At 40.9% G+C, this 27864-nt stretch overlaps 2 protein-coding genes across 4 annotated transcripts in view; both read left to right on the top strand.

Annotated features, from left to right (window-relative positions):
* Nucleotides 1-23332, top strand: part of LOC308408007 (1-phosphatidylinositol 4,5-bisphosphate phosphodiesterase eta-2-like) — a 95002-nt gene extending 71670 nt beyond the window's left edge. Inside the window, 14 exon segments of the mRNA XM_080900055.1 lie at nt 2316-2471; nt 4467-4565; nt 5020-5120; nt 7141-7229; nt 8204-8386; nt 8582-8689; nt 9156-9280; nt 10453-10537; nt 12447-12593; nt 12898-12977; nt 15143-15500; nt 21984-22036; nt 22038-22679; nt 22682-23332. Coding sequence (XP_080756181.1) covers nt 2316-2471; nt 4467-4565; nt 5020-5120; nt 7141-7229; nt 8204-8386; nt 8582-8689; nt 9156-9280; nt 10453-10537; nt 12447-12593; nt 12898-12977; nt 15143-15500; nt 21984-22036; nt 22038-22679; nt 22682-23008 — 2553 coding nt within the window. The 3' untranslated portion in view covers nt 23009-23332.
* A 2994-nt stretch (nt 23333-26326) lies between these two features.
* Nucleotides 26327-27864, top strand: part of LOC308407289 (glutamate receptor U1) — a 25675-nt gene continuing 24137 nt past the window's right edge. For 2 of the 3 annotated variants that reach the window (XM_080898860.1, XM_080898858.1), the window contains exons 1-2: nt 26327-26591; nt 26755-26827. In XM_080898860.1, coding sequence (XP_080754986.1) covers nt 26764-26827 — 64 coding nt within the window. In that variant the 5' untranslated portion in view covers nt 26327-26591; nt 26755-26763. The remainder of the gene's footprint in view (nt 26592-26754; nt 26828-27864) is intronic. The other variant, XM_080898859.1, reaches the window with a different exon arrangement.

The following is a 27864-nucleotide window of genomic DNA, read 5'->3' as shown; positions in this document are numbered from 1 at the left end:
TTCAGTCTAGCAAAACAATTTGCGTCCTTTTGTCCAGCTGATGAAATGTGAGGTATGCTTGTATTTCTTGTTGCTAATGCTTCATGTCCCTCTCCCATTTTGCACTGGTTCCTTAATGATATCCAGATTCTGATCTGACTATATGTATAATTCATATTATTATGCAGAGTCTTACTCCCACATCTGAAATGTGTTACATCACTAACATGAATTATGTAATGTTATGTGTCGCTGCATCTTTGCTCCTTGTTTGAAATATGGGTTTCTGCATGATGGGTTTTTTCCCCCTGTCTGCTCAGACCTGGTTATCGTTATCAAAGTATTCTTACAAATGACATAATGCCTGTCAACCTCAATGAACACTCATAATATAATCCTGTCGTTACCTCCTAAGACCTGAACTCTTTCATGGCATGCATTTTTAATTTATCTTTGATATTTGAGCTGATTGGGACCTGATGAATGGAAAAACAAAGAATTACCAGATTTTTCTTTTTTTTTTTTTTACCTGATTTTTGTTTCTAAGAACAATGAGAGCCACATATGAGGATATTTGTTTAAAATTTCGATAGAACAGTAGCAGTATAATGTCCTCGAAAGTGGCTATCAGGCCCTTGTAGAGCAAAATTTAGTATTTTGGTCTAAATAACCCAAAATGTGATGTCCACATATGTGGACGCCAGGTCCTAGGAGGTTAAAGACAGTATATAAGAATGACATTTTACACCACATCTGGAATGGGTTATATCACTGACACAGTTGTGCTCTGTGTTATGTAACATGATGAAACCTGACCTTTGGACGGTCTCTGGAGGAATGCTGCTGTGCTTTCGCTTCCTGTTCTTTCTAATCAGACAAATAAGGCCATGATTCTCTGAAAACAGTATTTCTTATAAATCAGCAGTATAATGCATCATAAAACAGTGTAATGATTTCACAATCTTTAATCCAAGGCATAATGTGGTCTATATGATTAGAAGTATAAGGTGGCATAAGATAGTATAATAATCTCACAACTCTAGGATGTTGATTTAATCAGTTAAGTAGCAGCCTGGGTTGTTAACAAGTTTCAGCATGTGCTGATGGAATTAACAGCAGGTTAGTTTCATTAGAGGAGCAACAATGAGACCACCCTCTAAACAGGAATGGATGCACAGGTGGAGGCCACTCACATTCATTCTCTTCGTCTGTTCTGAACGTTTTTCACTACCTTTGCATTTGGCTAGGGTCAGTATCAATACTGGTAACATGAGGCAGTACCTGGACCGTACAGAGGTAGCACAGGTAGTCCGACTCCTCCAAGATAGAACTTCAGCATGTGCCATTCCCAGAAGTTTTCCTTTATCTGCCAGCACAGTCTCAAGACCATGGAGGAGATTCCAGGAGACAGGCAGCTACTCGAGGCACTTGGACAGGGTCCTTAACCCTCAGCAGGAACAGAATCTGCTCCTTTATGCAAGGAGTCACAGGATCAGCACTCCAAGAGCTACAAACTGACTCCAGCAAGCTGCTGGTGGGAATGTCTCTGACAACACACCGTCCTCTAGTGCGCCCTGTGCTCACTGCTCGGCACTGTGGAAAATGATTGGCATTGTCTTGTGGTGGCAGGTCCACTGCTGGTGTCCTGTGCTTTGTACATGTGACAGATATGAAAGGGTCTGGAGAAGCTGTGGAGAACATTATGCTGCCTGTGACATCATTCAGCATGATCAGTTTGATAGTGGGTCAGTGGTGGTCTGGGGAGGCATATCCAATGGAGGGGCCCACAGACCTGTATAGGCTGGGCAACGACACCCTGCTTGTCACTAAGATGAAATCCTGGGACCTGTTAGACCCTACATTGGTGCAGTGGCCCCGGGTGCATGAACATCCTCGTGTGTTGAGAGTATGCAGACAGTTCCTGGTGGACGAAGGAATTGAATAGGCGTTTAACAGCCAGCATGTTCGGCTGACCTAAATTCAGTAGAACACCAGAACTGTTTTCAAAGTGAGCAGTGTTAATGATACTGATGTGTTACTGTGTTACCAATATTACTGATACCATGATGCTTAAAGGTTGTGACAGGGAAGAAAATGATACATAAAAACAAGAGCGCAAACAGCAACAAAAAGAGTGACCTTAAAAATATCATCCCAGACCTGTGTACTTTGAGGTCCTCTGGGAAAGTGTCACAAAATAAATTAATGTCCACATTACATATCCTGTAATTCATTACAGATGATATAAATCTATCTCAATAAGACAGTTTTAGAGTTGCTGACTTTTTCACCTGTTGTGTCACAGCTGAAATGAATCTGTTTAACTCCTCCTCCAGATGTCAGCTGACAGAAACCAAATAGAGAACATGGCCAAGAAGAAGCTTGACAACTTGATGAAGGAATCCAAGATCCGAGACAGAGAGGATCCAGACAGCTTTACCATCACAGCCCTCCCTCCTGCTGGGAAGACCATGGATAAAACTGGCAGTAAGGTAAACACAGAGAGCAAATATTTTGTCTCAGTATCCATTTCAACCACCCACAGAGGGCGCCATAGGGGTCGGGTGAAGTTTGTGCTTGGTGGCGGCCAAAGGCAGAGGCCCCGGCAGACTGATTACTAGCTTCCAAGTCTAGCGACTGGGACATGGAACGTCACCTCTCTGGTGGGGAAAGAGACTGAGCCTGAACCGAGCTGTTTGTGAGGTTGAGACGTAACGCCTAGATATTGGCTTGGGTTCTGGAACCAGCATTGTGGAGAGGGGCTGGACTCTGTCCCAGTCTGGGTTTGCCCTTGATGAGAGGCAGCGACTGGGGTGGGATACCAAGATTGGAGTTTTTGCCAGTGTCCAATAAGGTTCGCTCACTGCGCTTTTGGGTCAGGGAACGGGTACTGACTGTTCTCTGTACTTATGTGCAGAATAACCGGCTTTCTTGGAGTCCCTGGGTGGGGGTGCTCGAGGGTGCTCCACATGAAGACACTGTTGTCCTACTCAAATATTTTAGCTCTCACATGAGTGGGGCACAATTGGGGGAACGCCCTTCTTGGCAATCCAAACTGTTCATAACGAACACCATGCTCGAACATAAGAGTGTACATAAGTCCTCGTGGCACCAGGACACCTTAGGTCACAGGACCACAGGACCTCCTTAATCCCATTGACATGTCTTCTTTAGAGAAACAGACTCATCCATCACTGGGGGCGAAGTCACTGAGGCAGTTGAACAACTTCATCAGGTGGCCTCCAGTTTTCACTGGTGTGGTTCACAACTGAGTGTGAAGCGATGGGAAGAGAATCATCACCTCCAAGTCGCAGGCCATGGTCCTAAACCAGAAAAGGGTGGTTTAAGTATCTTGGGGTCTTGTGAGTGAGGGTGAGTGGGACATTGACAGACAGATTGGGGCTGCAGTGGCAGTGATGTAGTCGTTGCACTCGTCTGTTCTGGTGAAAAGAGAGCTGAGTGTAAAAGCAAAGCTCTCGATTTACTGGTCAATCCAAAGGGTGACTGGCCCCTCCCTTAGAGAGAGGGTGAGGAGGTATGCTGTCCGGGAGGGGCTCAGACTAGAGCCGCTCCACAACGAAAGGAGCCAGTTGAGGTGGTTTGGGCATCTGACAAGGATGCGTGCTGGGCACCATCCCACCAGGAGAAGCCCGGGGCAGACCCAGGACACACTGGAAAGATTATATTCAATGCAATTTTATTTATACAGCGCCAAATTACAACAGGAGTCACCTCAAGACTCTTTATACTGTAAGGTAAACCCCTTACAATAATACAGAGAAAACACCAACGATCATGTGACTCATATGCACTAAAAACAAGTTATTTAGTGCATATGGGACAATAATCTGTGTATGAATTGCACTCAAATTTTAAAAATCTATTGAATTTATGGACCCACAGACCAGTGAGTACAACAAAAAAGTGGATACACCAAACAACTAATAATTTCACTGTGTCTCATGTTTTCTGCTGATCTGGAAGTCCAAATGAGACGAGTAGGAAGAGTACAACGTCGAACCGTGTAACACCTTCCAATAGGGTTGAAACTTTGTGGGAAACAAATTCCGAGGCAAGAGAACAATAATTTCATGTTTGTTAAAATAAGAAGGCTAAATCAAAATGATCTCCAAGTATAAAGTCATGATTGACATTAAGTTTGATTACACATAGCTTTTATTTTTCTGTGTTTCCTGTAGTTTGCGTGTGAGGTTGGGCACCACTGTGGGAGAAATCAGTGCTCTCCGACTTCACTGGCATATATGTAATAATTCATGTTTTCTTCCTTTAGAATCTTTGAGATGCACCTAAATTATCTCTCCATATCTATCGTGAGCCACAGTTTTGATGGATTTTTTTCATCTCTTTAAAGTTGAGATTGTGTTCCACATTTAAGTATTTGCCTTCCAGTATGAGGTGGAAATGTAGCTAGTGATACCTTTATTTTCTTTATTTCTTTAAAACATACATTACTCCTCTCTTGTCAGGGTAAACGTAAGGATGCGATGGACACAGCAGATGAGGCTTTTCCAAGCAGCAACAAGCGCTCAGGCCGCTCCTTCATAGAGAGCTTCTCTAAACGCAAGGTAAACTCTCCTGTTGTCTCATTCAGTTTTCTGCTTCTGTGAGGACGACAAACACTGACACTGTAGAACTGACCTGTTGACACAGAGTTTGCATTATTATGAGTTATTGCTTGGTTCAGGTGAAGACAGCATATTTAAGCATATTTAAATATAAGCACACTAATTAAGAGAGTTGCTTTTTGTTAATTAAAGTAGGATTCAATTAATCTATTAATGTCATCTTTATGTATTTGATATTGACTAGACTGCCACTCTTACAAAAGATGGTTAACCTGCATTCATTTATTTGCATCCTTTGTTGTGATGACTAAAAGACTTCTTTAAAATTAAGTTTATGTCTGTTATTATACATTTAATCAAAAGCGTCCATGATGGTTTAAAATGTCATCTTCTTGTCTTTTCAAAATGAAAGAAAAACTTTGAACAGTCTCGTGTGCTTCCTCACTCCTCACAGAAAAAGGCATCCAAGCTGAAGAAGGTCTCAAGCTTTGAAGACACAGACACAGACCAAGAAAGCACAAGTAGTGCTTCACGTGCCCCGCTGCATCACAACAAGTATGACACACCAACGCACCAGTGTTTCATTCAGACACACAGTCTCCATGCAGAAAGGTTAACAAAGAAGTGCTGTCAGTAAAAAGTTCAGACGGAACTTTTGACTCTGTTATATATTCAGATCATATTTATTTTGTAACTGTGGGTATTGTGGAAAAATCTGATTATCAGACAAATCTGAAACTTACCAAATGTGGCAGCTTTCAAAGGGTCTGAACATTTTCAGAATGCTTCACTGTGCTGATCACATACAGGCATACCCACTGCAACACAGCAGTGCCGCCAGTCTCTAGTCTCATCAGGTTATTTTGACGAATGCTAAATCACCAGAAATATAAGCTTCATGTGAAACCATTGTGAGACTTTGCCTCACCCTGTCATGTGACCTATTGAGATCACCTGACGCAAGGTGTGAGTGGGCGTTAAGGCGTCTGGGAAGGATTTCAAAACTGGATTATAGATGGCAGACAGTTGGTGTCATAAGCTGTTCAAGGATGGTCATCCACAGTGGACATAGATGCTTCTTTCACTCCTCTTTCAGTCTTCTCTGTCCAAAATGTGAACATTGGATTCCTTTGACCTTTAGATGCAGATGGACAGCTGAGTTTTGTCCTGTTGAGGTGGCTCTTCTGTGTTGTGCTATGTGTTTATAGAGTAGCTGTTTGGTTTCTCCAGTGTAGAGGTCTGAGCACTCCTCGCTGCACAGCACACACTGTGTTGTTTACTTTGTGTTTGGGAGTTTTGTCTTTGGGATGAACCAGTTTGTGTCTGAGTGTGTGGCTGTTTGTCATTGTTCTGTGTGTCGTACTGTTTCTCCCTAGTTGCTTCTTTCCCACCACTGTACTAATTTGATGAAAACCCAATTAAGCCCAATGTTTTAAGAGCTTTCTTTACATGTGTGTGTTCCTTTTATTTCCCTTCTAGCTCTTTCTGACTGAGGGAACAGTTTTTCCCCTATGTTCAGGGTTCTGATGATTTTGTGTTCCAGAGGTTGGTGGGAGTCAAAGAGTTAGGTACTGGTCTCTGCGTGTTTGCTTCCAGTTAAAAAAAATAATTGAATCGTCTGATTATGTAGACGAGAGGTTATTTTGTTGAGAAGATCAAACACTTTATAAGGAAAAGTCCTGAAAATCTGTAATGCTGTACCACCATTTTCCTGCTCCTGCATATGAGCTGAAATCAGCTGATTGTAGTGTAAGTGTGCAGAAGCAAAAGCCACTCAGTCTGTGTGAGGTGTGTCTAACTGGTTCCCTTTGTCTTTCTTTTTAGTGGTCCAATATCCACAATTTTCTAGATAGAATTTTCACATTTTGTGTGATGTTAGATCAAAAACAGCTTGAGCTGATGTAATTTTGTTGAAAATCAGGTCAAGGTCATACCCAATGTAAAAAGAACTTTACGTTACTGACAATTTTTTATAGATTGTTCAAAACATATACCAGGCCTCGAGGGACACGAACACCTTGGTTGGCTAAGCGTTTGACTCTGACTGTCATGGCTGGTGCCCGTGTTCAAAGTTTAACTCAAAAAAAGAAACTATATCGAGTAAAATATCATAAGAAAGGGTGTAGAGAGGGGTGTACACCACACTTTCTACTTTTTCAATACAATGCCTAATACTAGCCTTTTGGGATATTACATCTTTGTGTGGATCTAAACAGACCGTAAGCAAGAACAGTCATTATTTACACACATGGACAGAGGTCCAAAAAATAAATGAATGAAACTACAGAAACACACTTTAGGTTTGAACCCTGTTCAGCTCTATCCTATGATGAAACATTTCTATCCTGATGGGAGTGGTCAGGGTGGCAGTGCATCGCCTGGAGGACCTGAGCGCCCACTAAAAGGTTTCAGCTCAAATGAACAACTGTGTTTTGCTGACACGTTCACCAACACTTGAATCAGCCACATCCCCTGAGACTTGGAGACTCAAAATCAACTCTGTGTGATGTTTTTTCCTTATCTTGCCAGCTGTTTCCACACATGTGTCACCTTTTGTCTTTTGTCTATTCTACAGAAAGAAGAAAACCATGAAGCTGTCCAGAGCTCTGTCAGATCTAGTCAAATACACGCGGTCTGTGGGTCTCTATGACATCGAAGCACAAGGTTAGCAAATGTATTTTCACTGCACAAAGCTTAGTTTATGGTGACAGTGCCCTATAAGTAGGGATGGGGAATTGATCATTATCAGCTATCGATTTGATTATTTATCAGTTCTCTTATCGATTCTTGTTGGCTCTGCTTTGAGAGTCCAACCATTGCTAAGCAGCATGTCAAAGGGATTACATTTGTATAAATTCATTGCTTGCTGTGAGGTCAAATATCTGTGCATGTTGGAGGTAGTTCCACTCTGTTGTTGGTCCTTACTCAAAAAATGAATGCATTACACAGAACACCTTTCTTAAAAGTAATGCAGCATGTTACTTAATTGCTCCCAGAGAAAAGTAACTTATTACACTACTCAATACATTACTTTCCTGTGAAACTCTTCATTACTATTTAACAGTATAAAGCTATACGCTACAGTCCCACACACCGACACAAATCTCTATCCTAATGCTATTTTGTTGATAGCATGATGCAGAAATGAAAACCAGGGCAAAGTGATTCTACAGTAGAAACATGAACAGGTAGCAACTGAGGCTGCAGCCTAACTGCTCATCACTGCTGGTTTTACCAGTTGAAGTTGAAGGTCTGGCTGCTGGGCTGTGATCGGCAGCTTTAACATCACTCTTGGTTCTTGGCTAGCTTAGCCAAAGTTATATTAGCAGCATAATGCAGTTTCTTCTGTGCTCTATGCACTCGCATCCTTTGCGCAGTAAAAATAAAATAAATGTCCGTATGCACTCGGTGCACCATGTTGTGATTTTCCTCTTCCTGCACATGAACTGAAGTGTAAGTGGAACTGAGATCAAAAGGCAAGCAGTCTAACAATTCCAAGGAACTGAACCACTGGTTCTCTACAAAAACCAGTTCTCAGTTTCCCATCCCTAACTATAAGTGCAATGTACCTACTACTGCATTTTCTTTACTTGGAAAGTTTATGAGCCTCAGGAAGAAAACTGTGCTATCCTTGGCAGCTAACTGTGGCTGGCAGGTGTCATCTCTGAGTGAGACTAAAGCCCACCAGGTGATGCAGCAAAAAGCATCGTCCTTCATTCAGTTCAACCAGCGGCAGCTGTCCCGCATCTATCCTTCCTCGTACCGTGTGGACTCCTCCAACTTCAACCCTCAGCCCTTCTGGAATGCTGGGTGCCAGCTTGGTATGAATGTTGAAACTATATTCAGTATGGCCAAACATTTAGTGTAATAGCAGATTATGAGGGATGCTTTCAGTTTGTCATGACTAAACTAATGTAGGTGGTGCTCATGCCAATTGGTTTTCCCTCAGTGGTTGTTACCTAGCATATTAAAGGTTTCCAATCTATGAACAATGAAGTGAAATGCTTTGATTTCAGTTGCACTCAACTACCAGTCTGAAGGCCGGGTCCTCCAACTCAACAGAGCCAAATTCTATAGCAATGGCAACTGTGGCTACATCCTCAAACCGGCCTTCATGAGCGAAGGTATTTCACTAGTTTGTCATTTTTCAGTGTGTTATCAGTTTCATTGCCTTTCATTAGTTTTGATGCTTATTTTTGGTTAATGTGAGAGTGGAGGAAGATGGAGAAAGAGATATCATCCATAACTGTACAGGACATGTAGCAAGAAGAAGAATTAAAGAGGCTGTGCATCTTTCCATGTTTGTTTGTTTGTTTGTTTTTAACTGAGCAGGTCCCTAACTGCTTCTAATTTTTCAGTATTTAGTTTATTTAATGCTCTCCCTCTCCTCTACTGTTCTTTAGTTCACTTGAGTTTTCCAGTGTTTTGTGTAGAGAACCAGGTAGGCTCAGACTGGATGTGTGTGTCCTGCTTTTTATAATATCACAAAATAAAGTTTAAAAAATTCATAGTTGAAGTGGTTGACATTTGTCATTTTATTACAATAAGTGAAAAATCACAAGTAGAGTGTAATCATTTTACCCACTGCAGATGCCTTTAACCCCAACGTGGAAGACCCCATTCCTGGTCAGATGAAGAAACAGCTGGTGTTAAAGGTCATTAGTGGACAACAGCTGCCCAAACCCAAAGACTCAATGCTGGGAGACCGAGGAGAGGTAGGACCACAGACTAGATTTATAGGATTGAAGTTCCACGTTGAACTGAATGAATATGGGATAAATCTGTAATCATCCTTACAAGCAGCACCTCCTCAAAATGTCTTTTTGCAGAGAAGGCGCCTTACTTTTAGTCTGAATGATTTATGGGCAGGCCAATGTAAGCTATTTGCTGTTCTATGGGTATTTGTAGGGCTGGGTATCACCACTGATTTCTACAACTGATTCAAATTCACAAGGTTTCGATTCGATTTATAATCCTGATCATTTATCTTTTATATGTACTTCTAAATTAATGTTACGTCCCTCTGCAGCCCCTAATCTCTTCACTGGGTTGAGCTGTTGCTAATTGACCACACCTGACCAGGTGTGGACAAAAGGATACCTGAGGCAGGCTTTCAGGAAGCCTCACTAGCCTTGCCTTGGTGGTACCAGCCATGTTAGCCAACCTGCTATGCATTTTAGGATTAAAACCTCTTCTCACCTACAATCTGGTGTTTGTCTCCTTATTTATGTTGCGGCTTTTGAGACGGGTCGTAACAATTAAAAATGTTAAATTTTAAACAATTTGACTGTTTTTTCTGCAATTACAAACTCAGTGTAAACTATCAATGTATAAAAACAAAGCTGACACTGTGAGACTTCATCAGAGGTGTGAGGATCACAGCAGATGCCTTTGTGTCAAAGTAACTGTGGATAAAAACAGAAAAGCATGAAGGAGATTTTCCTGGCCTGACATTTTATAGCAGATAACCTAAATTATTCTGCAGTAGATCAAAACTGAAGAAAACCATGAATCAGCATCTGAACATTATCTGAAGCTGCTGAAGTGAAGCAGAGCAAAGTTAGAGATGTTTGATTACAGACACAGCTGAGCAATCATTTGTAAAAGTTAAAGTTTCTTAGGTATTGAACAGCAGAAATGAGATTTCATGGTCCCAACTTTGTGGTAGCAATTTGGGGATGGCTCCCTCCTGTTCCAACATGACTGCACAAAGATATGTATGAGAGAGTTTGGGGTCGAAGAACTTCGTGGACCTGCACAGTCTTGACCTCAACCTGATAAAAACCTTTAATTAAAGCAGAGACTGCAAGTTAGGCCTGACCTCTGACTGCTGAAAGAATGGTCAAAATTGTAGATGTCTTAAAACTGTGCAATGTCTTTCTGACAGATCATTGATCCCTTTGTGGAAGTGGAGATCATTGGCCTCCCAGTGGATTGCTGCAAGGAACAGACTAGAGTGGTGGATGATAATGGTGGGTCTCCATTTAGTCATGAAATGTCAATTGTATTTAAATGGTGCATTTCAATTTCTCAAACTCAATGTGCTTGACACACAGAAGAAAACGACATAAAAACCGATGTAGGTTTACAATGAAAACAGATAAAATAAACTTTACAAAGAGATAAAATACATATAAATATATACAGCTAGAGTGATGCCGTCCATTGATTTCTGAAGTCTTGACTTCAGCACTTCTGCCAAGGGGCGGATCTGACTGAGAAACAGACTGCAAGCTTATTAGCTGATGACTGATGATTGACAAGTCGTTAGCCAATGAGTGTGTGGTTTCATACTACAGGTAATCATCCATCTTAAACATGGTAAAAAAACAGTGTTTTCTCATTTAGTATGAGTCAGAACGAGTGGCTCAGCCTATAAACTCAGCCAAGAAGAAGTGTTTAAATAGGTTAGGTCATGACTGGAAGTCTTTTTGCAACCACAGCTGTTTCCATCTGTTGGATTTTAGATAAAAACAAGTTTCCACATGACATCCCAACATGAAGCTGTTTATGGACTCCAACTGTTTTTACCTTTTAAACTCTGCAGAATTTTTTTTTTTGTTTGCCTGTCCCGTTTGGCTCTTTTGCCATCATAATTGTTGTCTAAAGGCAAAGAAAGATGAATCCAACGGATTTACTTTACCAAATTGACCATCCCAGCCTTGCCATAATGGTCCATTTGATTCACCTTTTATTGTTTATTTTATTTTCACTCTGCAGAATTTTCTGCTTCCTGAGCCTTTGATGCCATAAATGCAGTACATAGTTAAGTGTTTGGTTTAAATCTGATAAAGGTCAGACCTGTGTCCCAGCATTGCTAAACAGAAATGTTAACATTTGGGGCCCAGCTCTTTAACAGTTACCTGTGTTTTAAAGATGGGATTGAATTCATTTTGAAAGAGTGACCTTAGCCTCAGTATTGAAAGGTTTATGTGCTTTGAAAGACATCACCGTGGGTGTAAAGGTAACTGCAGTTCAGACATATTGAACTGAATGAACTCATTCATACAGCAGTTTGAAAATACAATATCACCACCTGAAATAATTACAGGAACACGTTCAGAAAGCTGAATGGGGATCTCATTAGACAGTTAATGGTGCTCAAGATTGCTTTTGTGACGCACACAGGCAAAAATTATATATATATAAAAAAAACAGAGGAGCTTTGCTATCAGTGATGTAGTTTCTTGCTAATAGATGCTGGTTTTTTTTTGTTTGTTCTTTTGGAACAGCTAACTAGTTTTTGCTGACCTCTAGTGGTGTGCAAAGCCATGTCAGGGTGAACTTGTAGGAGTAATGTCAGGAAATTCAACTAAACATGTCAGCTGAAAGCACCGTGCAAATGAAGCTTACTGCAAGTTCAACCTTGCAATTCCTGTGAAGCAGACGCTTCTTGCAGCTTCTAAAAGTAGTCGAGAGTTTTCTGTGGACACTCGCAGTCACGTCAATGTCCAGGTGTTTGCATGTAGACATCTGTGGTTTGTTGTTGTGCTTTGTACATATATAATATAATATAATATAATATAATATAATATAATATAATATAATATAATATAATATGGTGAATCTGTGTATATAGTTTGACAGCTTTCTGATATATACTTGAGGAGCCCAGCAAGACGAGACATGCACAGGCAGCACCAAAAACTCTCTCTCTCAAACACACCCTGAATAATTGATGAGTGCAAAGATAATTTGCTGCCCTGTCTCTATTACTCTTTTATATGCCCGTTTGCCAAAATGCTGTCCTCTTATCTGCCTTACTCTTATTGTGCTATCTATCATATTATTTCTCCTATCTGCTCTTCCTTTGCACTCACCTCCCACACATATCTCCCCTATCCCATCCCTTCTGCATCCCTATTTGGGATGGTTCTGTAGGTTTCAACCCGATGTGGGAGGAGACTTTGGTGTTCATGGTTCACATGCCCGAGCTGGCCCTGATTCGTTTCCTTGTGTGGGATCATGACCCAATTGGCCAGGACTTCATTGGCCAGCGTACCATTGCCTTTAACAGCATGATGCCAGGTAAGACATGGTGCTGCTTTTGGATGGCACTAACACTCGTTCAAGGTTTTCTGCTGTGTTTTAGTGATTATATACTTAAACAAGGAACTCAAACCGGAAACTCACTGTACAAACTCACTATACATCTACTATATATAACTAATTTGGTGCTCTTGATTCCGAGTCTCTGCTAACATCATGTCAATTGATAGTTTTGCTGCTGGTTGAGCTGGTGTTTATTGGGTATTTGGCTACAGCTATTCCTTTGTGGCTGTTATATTTGAGTCCCTGATAAGGCAGCTGTCTCTGACATTTTTGTATGCAGGCTATCGCCATGTGTACTTGGAAGGAATGGAGGAAGCTTCCATCTTTGTTCATGTAGCTGTTAATGACGTCACTGGTAAGGTGGGTATTACTGCAGAAACCAGCTTAAAGTCTTGCTCACTTTGCTCTCAAACAGAAATGTTCATGAAAGCGTTGTGCACTGACAGCTTTTACAGATGTTCTTGTAATAAGATAAGATAACCTTTATTAGTCCCACACGTGGGAAATTTGTTTTGTCACAGCAGGAAGTGGACAGTGCAAAAGTTATGAAGCAAAAATTAGAATACAATAAGAATAAATACAGTACACAACTGTACAGAATAGAATAAAATGAATGAATATATATGAATAATGAATGAATAAAATGAATATACAGTAATGAATATACAATAAACTTTACCTTAGGTTATTTCACCAAAAACCAAATAATAATACCAAAATCTGTGTTTTGGTATTATTATTATTATTATTACTACTACTACTACTACTACTACTACTACTACTACTACTACTAATAATAATAATAATAATAATAATAATAATAATAATAATAATAATAATTTAAATTGTTATTAAACTGTTTTTCTACAAAAACTTCTTTTCATTTTCTTTTTGAAATATTGTTTGAAAATACAAAAATCCTAGAAACAAAACAAAACTTGTCAGTACTTATGATTAGGAGACTTTCTAATAGCAGAATATCCACTCCAATCTTAGCCACTCGTCCTTGCCTCCTTTTGTTTATTGCTTTGTGGTTATTTCAGCAAAAACTGAACTATGAACTATGTAACCTAGACCATATTCAGACATGTAAAATATATACATTATTATTGTTATTATTATTATTGTTATGCTTTTAAACTTCAGTGTAAATTTCAGTTTTCTGTTCATAAGAATATACTGAGTGCACCTGTTTTTGCAGATCACACTAGCTTCAGTGTTATTCCTCATTCAGCCCATATTTTCGATGCCCTCAGCTATCAGTAGCTATTTAGTAAATGACCACTTTGTTGTCCACATTGTCCTTGTTTTGAAGTTGCCTTTCTTCGAGTTGCTGTGTGACTCCTGTCTGAAGCCACAGCCCACCTATTTTTTTCTCCTTTTATCATTCTCCATTCTCATTTCCACTCTCTCCCCATGTCTGTTTGTGATTGCAGTGGACCTCTCTTTTATGAAATGCTCAACATAGAAGCAGACAATGTTTAGGAGTCCTGAAGCTGCCACTCAAAACTTGGGTGTAGTGAGATCCAGTCAGAATCTTGCATGAGCCACATACCCTGCATCATTCTCCTCAGTGCACACCCCCTCAAATTGTTCAACTGTCCATTAAATTAAAGTACTGAAAATTGTAAGGTGGTAGAATGCGATTGTTCTGGTCCCACTTTTTTTTCCCCAGCCTCTGCAGTTTTTGGTCTAGGCAGTGAAATTCTTTCAGTATAGGTGTCTATGTACTAGACGTTCCAGAAACTTAAAGAAGCCCAGTTGCTTTCTTTCCAAGTTCTCTAAGAATGAATTGCTTTGCCAAGAACTCTTTCTACAATAGTCAAGATCCCGAAAAGATGAGGTGAGTTAGCCTGCTGACATGGTCTTTGTTCCTTTGGTTATACAGTACTGTCCTAGTAATTTGACTAGTCAGCAAATCCGTGGTCTACAAATGATCTTCACAAATTATGATCTCTAGGCTGGGACTGTTTTTGAATTTACAGCCATCTTGATGGAAGTTAATTTTAGTTAGTTTAGTCAGTTAAGACCCCAAGACACTGAGTTTCACAATCATCACGGCCACAGTGTCCTTCTTTTGTTCCAGTCATTGTAACCTTTGACCTTCTGTTTTAGTGAAAACATCCATGCAGTGTTGAGAAGGTTTTTGTTCAACTTTGCCAGTTACCTTCAAGCATGTGTACATGTAACTGATATTTTGCTACAGGATCTTCAGCTGGTTGCTTAAAATGTCTAACACTTTGAATCCAAGTGGATTTCAAAGCTAGTCAGCATGGTTGCAGCTGGATGATCATGTCAGTGTGATCTATGAGAGATCAGTCACACATGTGCGTTTCTGTAGGAAATGTGGATTTAATTTACTTTCCTTATTTTAAGCATGCTCATTATACTAATCCTATGTATGTACTACTGCAGTAAATTCATTGGGTGCAATGAATTTAGTGTAATATGGCAGATTGTTTTCAATATCTTCAACTTATTTGGGAATTGTGTTTGGCAATGATGTCCTGTTGTGTTTTTGTCAGGCAAGAGCAGCCAGCGGCATAAAAGGGTTGTTTCACAGAAACCCAAAGCAGGCTTCCCTGGACAGTCACACTGCTGTACAGCACAGCCGTAAGAACCCGTTTGGGGCCCACCTCCTGCGCCGCACGGCCAGTGCACCTACCAAAGGTCAACCCAAAATCAAGAAAGGTTTACCAGACATTGCAATTGACACCAAAGACTACAGCTCAGAGGGAGCTAGTGAGGAACGAGAGTCTGGGGAGGGAGAAAAGGCTTCTGCTGCTACCTCTCAGCACCACAATGGGGATTCACTGGCACCCCAACAAACCAAGGGACCGTGGAACCATTCCGACACAAATTTTCATCCCGAGGAAGGTAAAGGTAAGCGCTCGTTCTACACTCAGCGACGACCAATGAGTGAACCTCTCAAGCGCGCCATTCGGCTCCGCATTCATGATCCGCTGGACACGAAGCCAAATGTGTTTGCACGTTTCGCTGTTAGCAGCTCGGGCAGTGTGGGGATGTCCTCCAACTGCATCACATGTGTGACTGGCTCAAGGGGGAGCCCAGAGGCTGAAAGAGAGGGTCAGGTTGAGCAAAAGTCCAAGGTGACAGATGGGGAGAGACCAAAGAAAAGTAACCACTCTTCCTCATCAAAGAGACAAGTCCAGTCAGAACCTGATGCCATGCCCCGGTCCCTAGGTGCCCAGCCCAACGTACAGCAGGTTCCTCCCACACCCAAGACTTGTATGGAGGCCCAATTTCAGTACTCGCCCATGCCATTCCCCAGATCTAAGTTCAGACAAACACTTGGTGCCCAGTATATCCACAATCGACCTGGTACGTCACAGAGGTACACCCGTTCCTGCAGCATTCCCCGCAGACGATCCTCCAATGCTGTTACACCAGCACCAAGCCTCGCACCAGACTGCAGGAGCACTCACTGTTGGCAGCAGGCGACACCACCCAACTATGGTGCTGTTTATGGCTCTGTACTCACTAAACTGACATACAGTGACATGAATTCAGGTCTCTTGCTCAGTGACAGTAGTAGCTGCCAGAGCTTTGGCAGTCTGAGCAGTTTGGAGTCTCTTCCTACGCTGCCCCCTTGTTCTATTCTTGACACCCGGAAGAGGGCTGTGGGTACCCTTCAAAGAGAGATGAATGCCCTGTTTGCTCAGAAAATGGAAGAGTTGCGCCATAAGTCTCCAATGTTCTTTGCTGGTAAGATGTATCTGAGGCAGATGTAGAACTCACCAGGTAGATGGTGTGCTGTAGCAGTATTAGTAGCACGTGCTGTCAGCTTTCCCTTTTGCCGTTAGTTAGATCTGTGTTGTGCAACATGCCTCTGATAAAATGAAGTCAAATCCAACCCTATCAATCGTTTCTTAGAGTTCAGTAGCTTTCATCAAAGCCTCATGATTGAAATTGTTTCAAATTTGCTTATGTCGTTAAAATCCTCTTACTTTACCCACATGCTTGACAGATGAGAAAAATGGTAAGTTTTTGTCTAGAAACAATAGTAATCATTCAATTTGAACAAAGTACAAAAAAACTCAAACTAGACTCTTTTAATTTGTCAAGCAGGTGCTTGTCCTAAACTGTTTTTAGAGAATAATTCAGGGGTATTAAAGCATTTAGTTCAGTTCAAAACATTTGTAAAGATAAGGCAAAATGTGGTAGTAGATCTATTAATTACATAAAATTGCTCTGTAGGATGCTTTGGTTAATGTTTGAAAGGTTAGCTTTAGCAAAGTCTTCATAAAAGTTTAAAAAGATCACTTTTCATGATTTTCAACTACTGTATTTTTTGCACTAAAAGGCGCACTTTAAAGCCTTTAATTTTCACAAAAATTGACAGTGCTCCTTATAATCCGGTGCACCTTATGTATGAATTCTGGTTGTGCTTACTGACCTAGAACCGATTTTATGTGCTACACGGTGCTCAAAACTCGACTTTGGTAAGCTACGAAGCCGCACCGCTTAACCCTCCGGTTACGTTCACCCCCACCCCTTACTTTAGTGTTCCCGGTCAGTTTTAACAGCTCTTGGGTTAACATAAGAAACATTTTTCACCACCAAATTCTGTTCAATGGGTGGGTCAATGGGTCGTTCAGCCTCGCGGAGTAATCTGGGTCCTAAACGCCGTCAGCCTCAGGTCCCAAAGTCAATCACTGATAGTTAAAAACTGTCTAAAATCTTTCATCTTTAATAAAATGATCAGCGTTGCTGCTTTACCAGGTGTAACAATTAAGTTTAACATCCAGGCATCCATGAAAACAGAATTTATTACATTTATGAAATTTAACAGAGTTAGAAGTTAGCAGGAAGTTAGCTCGCTAGCCTCCACCTAAACATGATATAGCATGTTCTGACTGAGAGATTTCTGAAACAAATTAAAACGTACAGCTCTGTTATCACTTCCAACATAAATGAAGACAGAAAACTAAACAGCAGTGACGTTTGTAGAGTTACTGAAGTTGGGCTAGGTGGTATATAATGATGTGCTACGTGATCGCTAGCGACACAGCTATGTTAGCATAACATAAAGACAGTGAAGCTGGAGGATGAACGTGAACTTTTTTCCAATCGATGAAAGTTAACGTGAGGGTTCCTGATGGTTAGGGACAAATGCAATCGCATGGCAGGATGCTGTAAATAAACCAAATAAACCAAACTTCAGTCAGGAGAACAACTGAGATAATCCATCCACAATACGAGGTTGGTGATTAATATACTGCAACAACATGGGAATAGAGCAGCTGTGATAGAATTCAACATTAATGAATCAATGATACGGAAGTGAAGGAAGCAAGAAGAATGAGATGAGTAAAGTTTGACTTAACTGACTGTTTTGTTTCATTTAATGCACCTTATAATCCAGTGCACGTTATGGTCTGAAAAATATGGTTTGTGTGGATGCGAAAGAAATTATTTTTTGATCGGGCAAGGATTGCCCACATCCATCTTAGAAAATGTTGTTCAAGGACATCTGGTGCTTCAGAGATGTGTTCTTCTATTTAAAATATAGAAATACAAAGAATTTGCCACCAGAACAACTATCCATGGAATGTTTCATGGGTATTTGTTTCGGATTCTGGATTTTGCATTGAATCTTATAAAACCCTTTACTTTACTTCACCATTGCATTTAATAGCAATCAACATATATTCAGCTTGAGTCCTGAAACCGAGAATATTTTAGGTACTTAATTGACAACCGCTGAGTCCTGCGAGTCACGAGGTACTGGTGTCTGAGTTATGTCCACACAATCCCCCTTTGAGCCACACATTACATTTTTTAGAGGAGTTGACTTCCTTATAAACACCAGCTGTTCTACCTAAACTGACTCCCCTTGAGCCCTTTGCAGTTCATCATGTGATTGCCATTGCTGTTTGATGAACCTTATGGGGGAAGCAAGTTTGTGTAGGGAGCTGAATTACAAGTTTTCTGGCCTGATTACAAGCTGACATCTGTTAAGTCATATGATGCTGGCAGATAAATCCTTTCTAGCAGCGTTATCTATTATCTTTCTTTTCAGTCTAACATGGAGAGAGATTTGTTCTGATATGGAGACCAGTTTTTGTGAGGATGTTTTTTCTTCTGTCCAAAAAGCTGTTTCCTTGCTTACAGTCTTTCTCTTCTCAGTTTGTCTAAATTACCCTTTTCCCTCTGTGTCCCTTTTTGCACGCTCTCTTTCCATCCTAGTGCAGAATTGAGAGGATGACCAAAGTCAGGTAAACTTTGTTAAATGCATGCAGCCTCTTAAATTCATCCATCACCAACTTTTCTCTTTCCCACCATAGTTGTTTGTTCTCATCCTGTTCTCAAAAATACTGTACCTCACCAATGCACCAATTCAGCTTCATCTGTGTTTAGGGGTTTAAATAGAGACTTGGTGTGGACAAGTGGAAAAGACAATTCATTAAACTAATGTCACAGGACCTGCATGATGTAGTACAAAAAACCCTTAAAAAATTTAAAATTTAAGTTGGTCTGTAATTATCATTTAAAAAAAAAAGTGGCTAAAATATTTGAAAGTCCTTATATATTTCCTGGAGCTTTTAAGGTTATAGTGAAGTTGATGAGCATTAACATCAAGCTATGGGAAAGTGCTATTGAAGCTAGGTTAAGAGGAGAGGTGATCATCATATCTCTCCTATGGATCACGTTGAACTTATATGGCTGTAAGACCTAGATACCAATGGTGGTCTGGGATTGGAATATTTAATGCAATAGAGTCACTGCATTGGGGCGTGATTTGAGCAAAGGGTCCATGAGCACCCCAGGACGTAGGAATAAAGAGAGACCACCACCCCAGAGCCAAGCGCTCTTTTTCAGGTGTGCTACAGTAAGTCTAACACTCACAGTTTTCAGCTGAAATACACCACAGGGTGATCAGCCCTTTTTCCTGCTGCGACAAAACTACCCCCAGCCCTGTGTGCAAAGTGTCAGTCCTCAGAATAAACGGGAGGGAAGAAGTTAGGTCTGGAGCAGGGTTTCACATGAAACACCACCTGGCATTGCTGCATCCACAGGACCAAATCGGGGGCAACTTTCTGGGTGAGGTCTGTTAAGGGACTGGTCTGCTCCCCAAAGTTCGGGACGAACCAGCCAGCCCCAAAACTGCCTCACCTCCGTTTTGGTTTTGTTACAGACAGGATGCAATGACTGCTGGCCTCGCCATCTGAGGGCGCACCTGTCTGCCTCTCAGGTGGTAACCCTCATACAACTGCAAACATTTTCAGGTTGGCCATGAACCCCGAACCCCCACCTCAGCAGAGACTACATGACTGCAGCCACCTGCTGCACATGCTCTGCACAGATGTTACTGTGAATGATAACATCATCCAGGTAGGCGGCAGCTTATGCAGTGTGTTGCTGCATCACCTGGGCCAAGAAGAACTGGAATGTGGCCATGGCTCCATATACAACCATATGGAGTAGAGAAGGCTGTTTTTTCCTTAGACTCTGGAGACAAGGGAATCTGCCAGTGGTGCTTGGTCAAATCAAGTATTGTGGAAAATTGAGCAGTTTGTCAACCTGGAGTATGGGATACGCATCAAACTGTGACACCACATTTACCTTGTGCTAGTCTACACAGAACTCTACAGAATCCTCTTTTCACCACAAGAACCAAGAGGTCATACCATCCACTGTATGGCTCTTATATTACTCCCATCTCCAGCATATCAGCCAATTCCTTCTGAAGTATTTGCCTTTGTTTGTAGGTAATTTGTAGGGCAGTGAACACATCGTCATGCCAGGGTGAGTTTCAGAATGAGAAACTCACCCTTTCTTAATTAGGTCCAACACTCCCCCTGGCTCCCTGCCAAATAGTTTAAAGGAATAACATCTTGTGGAGTCCTGGGATGATAGATGCTTGTCTGAATAGACTTAATGCCCAATAATTCAGCGCACCAGTGTTTGCCGCACTGGCCAATCAGTCTCCAGACACCTACATGATTCTACTGTGGCATTGAAGATGTCCAGGAATGCAGATAATCTGTCTCCCATCTTGTCCAGCATGATAGCTTGTGCTGTGGGGAGCTGTGAGGGTGGACCCATATCAAGCCACCAGGTTGTCCAGAACCTGAGTTTCACACTTGGCCTGGACCTGCAGGTTCTCCAGCTGCTTAAGCTGCACTGCCTCCTACTGTCGGTGTATTGAAGCCAGTTCTACCACCACCTGAACCAATGTGTGCACCAGCTGCACGGGCTGTCGGTCCAACATCTTCACGTTGGGGAAAGTTGTGTGCCAATTTAGCAAATTGCTGCTACAGGAGCTGCACCATCACACACTGTGTCTTTGTTCAGTGTTTTCTCTTTTATTTTCACACAATTTATTTTGTACTGTTTGCTTTACATCACTGCCCGCCAGCTGTGGTCACTCTCCTCTTCTGCCAGTTCCATTTCTTCTACTGCATAGTAGTCCCACACATCGTCCCTACTATTGTATAAATATGAGAGACATGGTTTGGCAACTACTGACAGAAGCGTCTCCCAGCCTTCCCTGGCAATGCCCCTGAACCCACCTCACGGCCCCTCCCCTGCAGTTAAGCCATACACCAATCCTGCCACCACAGCAATAGCACTAACAACAAGACAGGAGGCAGAGCTAGAGGAAGCAGAATGATCAGGAATAAGAATGAGTACATCAAAGGGATAGCTTAGGTTGACCAAGTTGGAGAGGACAGGTTGAGATGGTTTGGACATGTGCAGCAGAAGGATAGCAGATACTTTGGCCAAATGATGTTGTATATCAGGCTGCCAGGGGGGAGGAAAAGAAGAAGACCTCAGACAAGGTTCATGGGTGTAGTGGCAAATGTCATGCAGAGAGTTTGTTTGACAGAAGATGATGCTAGTGACATAATGAGATGGAGCCACTGTGGTGAACCGTAAAGGGAGCAGGCAAAAGAACAGTGCAAAAATTCAGGTCTTACACTGGGACGCCATTATTCTTGCTAGTGTTAGCTAATACTGAGATTGTAACTTTAGCTTTCTGTCATTTTACTGGCAACATTGAGAATAAGCCATTGTGCCACACAGCTAAGATACAACTGCCTGGTTATTGTTGTTTGACAACTTTAGTGCTTTAGGGCATGCTACTCATTTCTGAGCAGAAATGAGTAGCATGCCAGATTATTTCATCAGCTTCATGGTACTGACTTATGTATGATTTCAAAAGCATTTATTTTAGCCAATATTAAATTATGCAATATACAAATCATTAGCATGTCAATATCCAAGCTGATACCAAATACATCAGATCAAAAGATCTCCAGTTTTCAAATTGATTAGGTTTTATCGCCACTAGGTCAGTATTGTGATCAAGCTTATAGAGTTCCTTCTTTTTTTCGACAGATTGTTCTACAGTACACAGACCAGATGCCCCTCTTCCATTTCTTGCACTAAACCCCAGAAGACACCGAGAGCATTCGTTCTGTTCATCCTGCCTCCACTCAGGAAGAATATTCACATCGCTCCTCATTTACATCAGTACATTCAACACAGCACACCATTCCTTCAAATGGGATGGTACACAGTCCTATTGTGGTGAATGGAGATGCTATGAAACCTTCTACAGTTTCCAAAACCACATCCCTCTTCCTGGCAAACCCTGTTGAGAAAATGTTACTATCAGGATACAGTAAAGACCCCAAAACCAACAAAAACACTTATTTTTACATGGAGCACAAATCAAACCAAACCAGGACACTACAGCAGAAACAAAAAGTGATTCAAGAGTTAAAGTCTGATGACCAAGCAGAGCTACCTCCTCATGCAACCGTGTCGGCTAGAACTCCTGCAGTCCCTCCAGCTCAGATTAGGAGAGCTTCTTTTAGCCAAGTGCCATCTCACATTCCAATAAGAAGAACAAAAAGTGAGGGCCATGCTCAAGGAGATGTAACCTCAGCTAGGTTGGCTCAGTCAGCAGTACCAGAGATCTGTGCAGATGCTACCGTGAATGATTGTTTTTGGAGGAAACTGGAGGCAGGCAACCACCACGGCAGCATATCATCCTCCTCTAGTATCTGTTCAAGTGACACTGCCATTGAAATCTCTCTAACCTGGCCAGAAAGAGTCTCAACAGTCTATCTACAGCCAGCAATACCTGTGACGCTTCCTGGGCCAGCTGCTGTCACCCAGCGTTTGTCTGCGACGATGCAAGAGCAAGTCAAACCTCAATCTTTAGCAAAATGAGTGCCCCAAAGATCAGCTTAATCTCTGTCTTCTGCAGAACCACTGGTAGAGTGAGCCAGCAGAGTGAGTCAAAGGAGCCACACCTGGAGCCAGATCTTCATAGAGGAACTGAAGCAATCTTCATCACCTCCAGCTACATCCACAACAGCTACAGCTTCTTTGTCCAAAAAGCCTTGGAGATCTGACCTCTGATGACATATGGTGCAACTTTGATAGTAAGTACCACAGCATCATCTGCAGTTTCACTGTTAGGCAAACCAAAGACCAATTCCCAAATGGCAGCCCACAGAACTCAGCCAGTCACTTTACAGAACACTTACGGAAGCTGACTGATGTGGAGCCCCTGACTGCTGGAGATTTCGCTTCACGGGTCTAAAGAATTCCCAGAAGAGCAAGGTGATAAGACCCTGGTTCGAGGGACTGCCTCCAGGAGCCAAAGCAGAGTGTGGTACATTACAAACCGGGCCAGGGAGGCCCAGGAAAGACTGAAGCTTCAAAGTGTTCCAGTACAGAGGTGCAAGCTTTAGGCTTACTCTTAGCACTGGTAGTAGCCCCATTGAGGAGCTTGGAATCCCCGAAGGTGCTTGTTTCATGTCCCAGAGTCCTTGCAGATGCCCTGCACATGCCTCCCCTATACAATCCCAAACCTCCACCGACCCTGAAAACATTACAGTTTCTTTTTTGCTCAATCTCTAAGAACTGGCTGACTTTAAACTGATTGTAAGAGAGAAAGCCTGAAACTAGTATGGAATAAATTTGCTCCAGCAGAAAACTTTTTATTTTATTTATATTATTAATATTTTCTTTCTTGTAGAAAAAGCTGCAAATCTTGCAAAATACTGGTCTAAAGAAAGGTGTTTTACCACTTATTAGTAATCCATGAACAATCTGTTTGACATTTAAATGTTGTATATTTTGAACCAATGATGTACATTTTTTGTGCAATCAGGAAACGTCTTGAAAATGTTCAACAAATACTGAAATCTGTTTGCACAAAATGTTAGATATTTTCCAGAATGTGTTTAGTGACAAATACCAGGAATTTTTTTTTTATGTTGGTTTCGTTGGCTATCATTTGCTCTCATGTTCAAGGGTTTTATTCGTTGTTTCTTTTTTTCTCTTTTCTTTTTTTTTTACAAATACAGTAGCAATACACGTTTACATGTTTTTCAAAGACGTGTTGTTTTTATTTACTTGAAGTGGAATAACTTACTTTGGCTGTGGTAAAAGTTAGATACTATATGCATTTTTATAAGACCGTTAATCCACTAGCAATATTTTTTAAATTGATGGCATGGTATCATTGTGGAAGATGTGTAGTTCAATGCTAAAAGCCAAGGTTCATCTCATGTTTTTGCTGAAGAAAGGAACGATTCTTAAAGTTCTTCATTTCTCTTTGTGTAGTAGTTACAGTGTAATTTGACCAGGTTTTGCTAACATTCTCATCTGTGGCATGCTGCAGCATTTAGATGCTGTGTTTTGAAGCAGTGCTGTACTACCAAGTTTTAGCCCTTTTATGCTGACTGCATGTCTTTTATGTACTGTAACCTTTATCCGAATCTTGTGCTTTTTTTTGCAAATATATTTTATATGAAAATTAATATTCTAAACACTGTTTTTATCGTCTAATGATGATCAAAATGGCATCATGTTTGAAACCCTGCGTTTCCAGTAGTTTGTGATACTAAAATAAGATGAAAATTATGCATTTCAAAGCACGTTTATTCATCAGCATCCTGTATTGTTTGTTTGATTTAGACATTGTGAATTAATGATCTGAATAAATCTTAAGTTAATAATACTGAACATTTCACAGCTCATTTATTTAATTTGTACTTAATCTTGTCTGCAGCCGTCTTAGTTTTTTGACAAAGTCATTAGCTGGGTTAATTCAGCCTTGCACAAGGTGACATGTAAAAGCCCTTGGCCTTGGTTTTGGCAGTGTGCTGGCTTCTCTAATTATGGACTCTGCTTGGGCCTGTGTTTACCAGCCATCACCCCTTTCAACCTTTGGAGGGGAAAAAAAGAACTAGACCCCCTGCAGGAAGACAAAATGTTCCTTGAAGCTTCACAAGAGAGACAAACTTGTTAAGAGATCAGATATTAAAAAGAGACAATACTGTGCTTTTGGACTGGTTTTGGAATCGAGTTGTTGTTTAACTCGGGTTATTTTACTTGTAGCTAAAATATACATTTGCACACAATCATAAAGTTTCTGTTTGGAACACTTCCTAAATTTGGATTTGTGCCTGTTTCCTTGAGACTAGCATTTTCACACTCAAACAACTTTTTTCGTCACAAGTTCCTAGCCAGTGAGTTAGGAAAAGGTCGTGCTTTCTGTAGTAAGGTTAAGACCCTACAATATTAGAGTTAAGACCCTACAAAACACCAACTCTGCTTACCATTTTCCAGAGCTGAGAATCCATGCACTGTTTTCATGGTTTCTCAGGACACTGGCATGTCAGTCAAAGGTTTGTCCATTGTCAGGACTGTGATTTCCAAAGCTGACAGCCACCTCTGGCGAGCTGTCAGACACTGCTAGGCCTCTTTCTCAGCTCTGTAAGACTTTGTGTAGCTCGACATGCTCATTTTAGCGCTGCAGACTCTGCTCCAGCCAGCACACAAATACAAAAGACAGCTTCATTAGGATTCCAAGAGATCTACTGAGTCCCTCTTAAAGCTGTATTTATCTCGACAATTTGGCAAGTTTTGGCCTCTCAACTGAAACCTCCAGGCCCTGTCTAGCACTTAAGGCCTGAGAGAATGTTTTTTGTCTCACAGAATGAATGAAGTCTTTCCTTTCAAGATGAAATCACTGCCTGTTTTGTACAAATAAATCAGTTTGGTTTGCAGCTTATACGTAGAAATTTTTGAGACAAAGAAACGTGGTAGGGAGTGGGTGTTTGGATAGTTTTAACAAACTGCTGAAGATTAATAAAACATTTGTCCTAGCAAATTAAACAAAGGACATAGCTTCACAGTCACCTCTGTTGCTGTTTTGCAGGAGAGATTGAATTTATGATGACGAATCCCTCATGGTTGGTCAGGAGTGAGAGAAAATGTGATGTGCTCCAAAACAAAATCCCCCTTCCTCTGAGCCACTGGGACATTCCAGTCCATCCATATGTAAAGCTTACTGCACCACCACACTGTTAAGCTCTCAGGTCTTTGTCTGAATTTCTACGAACATTATTGCTAAGGATTGTCTTATTGCATTGGAGTCACACTGGGTTAAATATGTACACTTGGGTTTTAAGGGGTATTTATTATTTTCTTCTTTTTTTGGGGTTGTATGGAAGCCCCAAACGCAATTTCATTGTTCTTGACAATGACAATAAATAAATAAATACTAAAAAAAAAAATACTAAAAATACTAAAACCCTTGACCCATACCCCGCCCTCCTTTGTTGTTAAAGATCCTGTTGTTTAACCGTGCAAAAACACATGGTAACTGTTTAAAAGTCTGAAAATCTAAGACATAAAGTGATTCTGCCTCAGAAAAACACACCCAGCTCTAGGAAATTGCATACCTCTCAAGACTTTGTAGTTTTTTTTGGCCCAGCAGTTGTGGGTTTATCTCCCTGTGAGCCCTTATCTCCTCCCTCTCTGTTTCCCATATAAACCCTCCACTACTTTCAGCCGCACTAAGTCTTTTCAGTGGCCTGCTCACAAGATATTTTTAATTTCTTACTCATTTTCTTGGACTCGCCCTGTGTCCACAATCTGTTTCTGCATACTGTGCCTGACAGAGCAGAGGTAAGGAAAGAGGTAAGGTTTTTTTTCCTTCATGTGCCAAGTAAAAACAACTGCAAAAAAACCTGTTTAAAAGTGTTGTGTCTGCAGATAATTTCAATGTTAAATCAAAGACACCGCTCGTCATAAACATGGTCATGTTTTCACAGAAGTTTAAAGTAGTCTGTGTCATTTACAGGACGGAAACATGAAACTCTGCATGGCTTTATTCGTTTGTGTGGCAGTCCTGACTGCATGGTTCTTTACTGCAGGTAAGAATAATGCTACATCTGAGAGATGTGCAATCAAGGAAATTGCCATTAGTTCATGAGTTGCATTAGATTTCTAAGCAGGTTTTTAATAATGTTACCTATGATCATGAAACCATGATCTCTTCCTCACTCTTACAAAGAAGTTTTGTTACCTGAACCACACCAAACAAAGTCTCAAAAATAAAGCAAAGTCTGAAAATGACAGTTTAACATGGGACACAAACCCAGGTCTCCTGGTTAAAGGTCTAGTAACTGACTAATGTGATCTTTTACAAACCCTTGTTTGATGTGTAGGGATGTTTTCTGATGAGGCAAAATGTTCTAAGTAAGAACAAACAACACTTCAGCTATCAGGGAATTATACATGGGCACTTGTTATTGCTCAATCTCTGCTCTCTTCCTCAAGTTGTGTTTGCTAATCTTACAAAGTTATTTTCATGTGCATGGGGTTTTTTCAAGTGCTTGACCACATTCTTGTCAGATTTATACATTTTTCTTCCCAGCTTTGTAAAAAGTAGCTGGTACACAAGATGAGGTCTATTACTTACAGATATTTCCCTTAGAGTCGCGTGAAAAGAAGTTTCTTCCAGAGCTAATAATCAGTGTCAGTACATTGTCTTTGTTGTGCCAAGCTTGAAATAATGGTGAGGTACTGATGGGCTGATTAATCGGCACGAGTTTGTGTCTTAGGTCTCCAATTGTTTTTCATTCGTTTAATGTACCTGGAGGCAACTATATAAATAAAACTGAATTGAATAAAAGTTTTAAATCCATCCAACTGTCCCTTAATTATTGCAGCCCCACCCCACAAATGAATACTGGGTATAAACATTTACAATTTCAAAAAAAAAAAAATCAAGATCTGGGCCAACTTTTGATACTTTGTTAACCATGATGTTCCCCATTATCCATTTCTCCATTAGGTTTTATTTTAAACAAGCATTGAAAACACCTCCACGCCTTCAAGTAAAACATTTTCTGATTGGACTCTTAGCATTTTACTCTAACTAGCATTAAATTACAACTTTAATGTATGC

Source organism: Rhamphochromis sp. 'chilingali' (genome assembly GCF_963969265.1).
Source record: "Rhamphochromis sp. 'chilingali' genome assembly, chromosome: 12".
In the NCBI taxonomy this organism is placed as follows: Eukaryota; Metazoa; Chordata; class Actinopteri; order Cichliformes; family Cichlidae; genus Rhamphochromis; species Rhamphochromis sp. 'chilingali'.
Note: the sequence above shows the minus strand (reverse complement) of the source record. Positions and strands in the feature narration are given on the sequence as shown.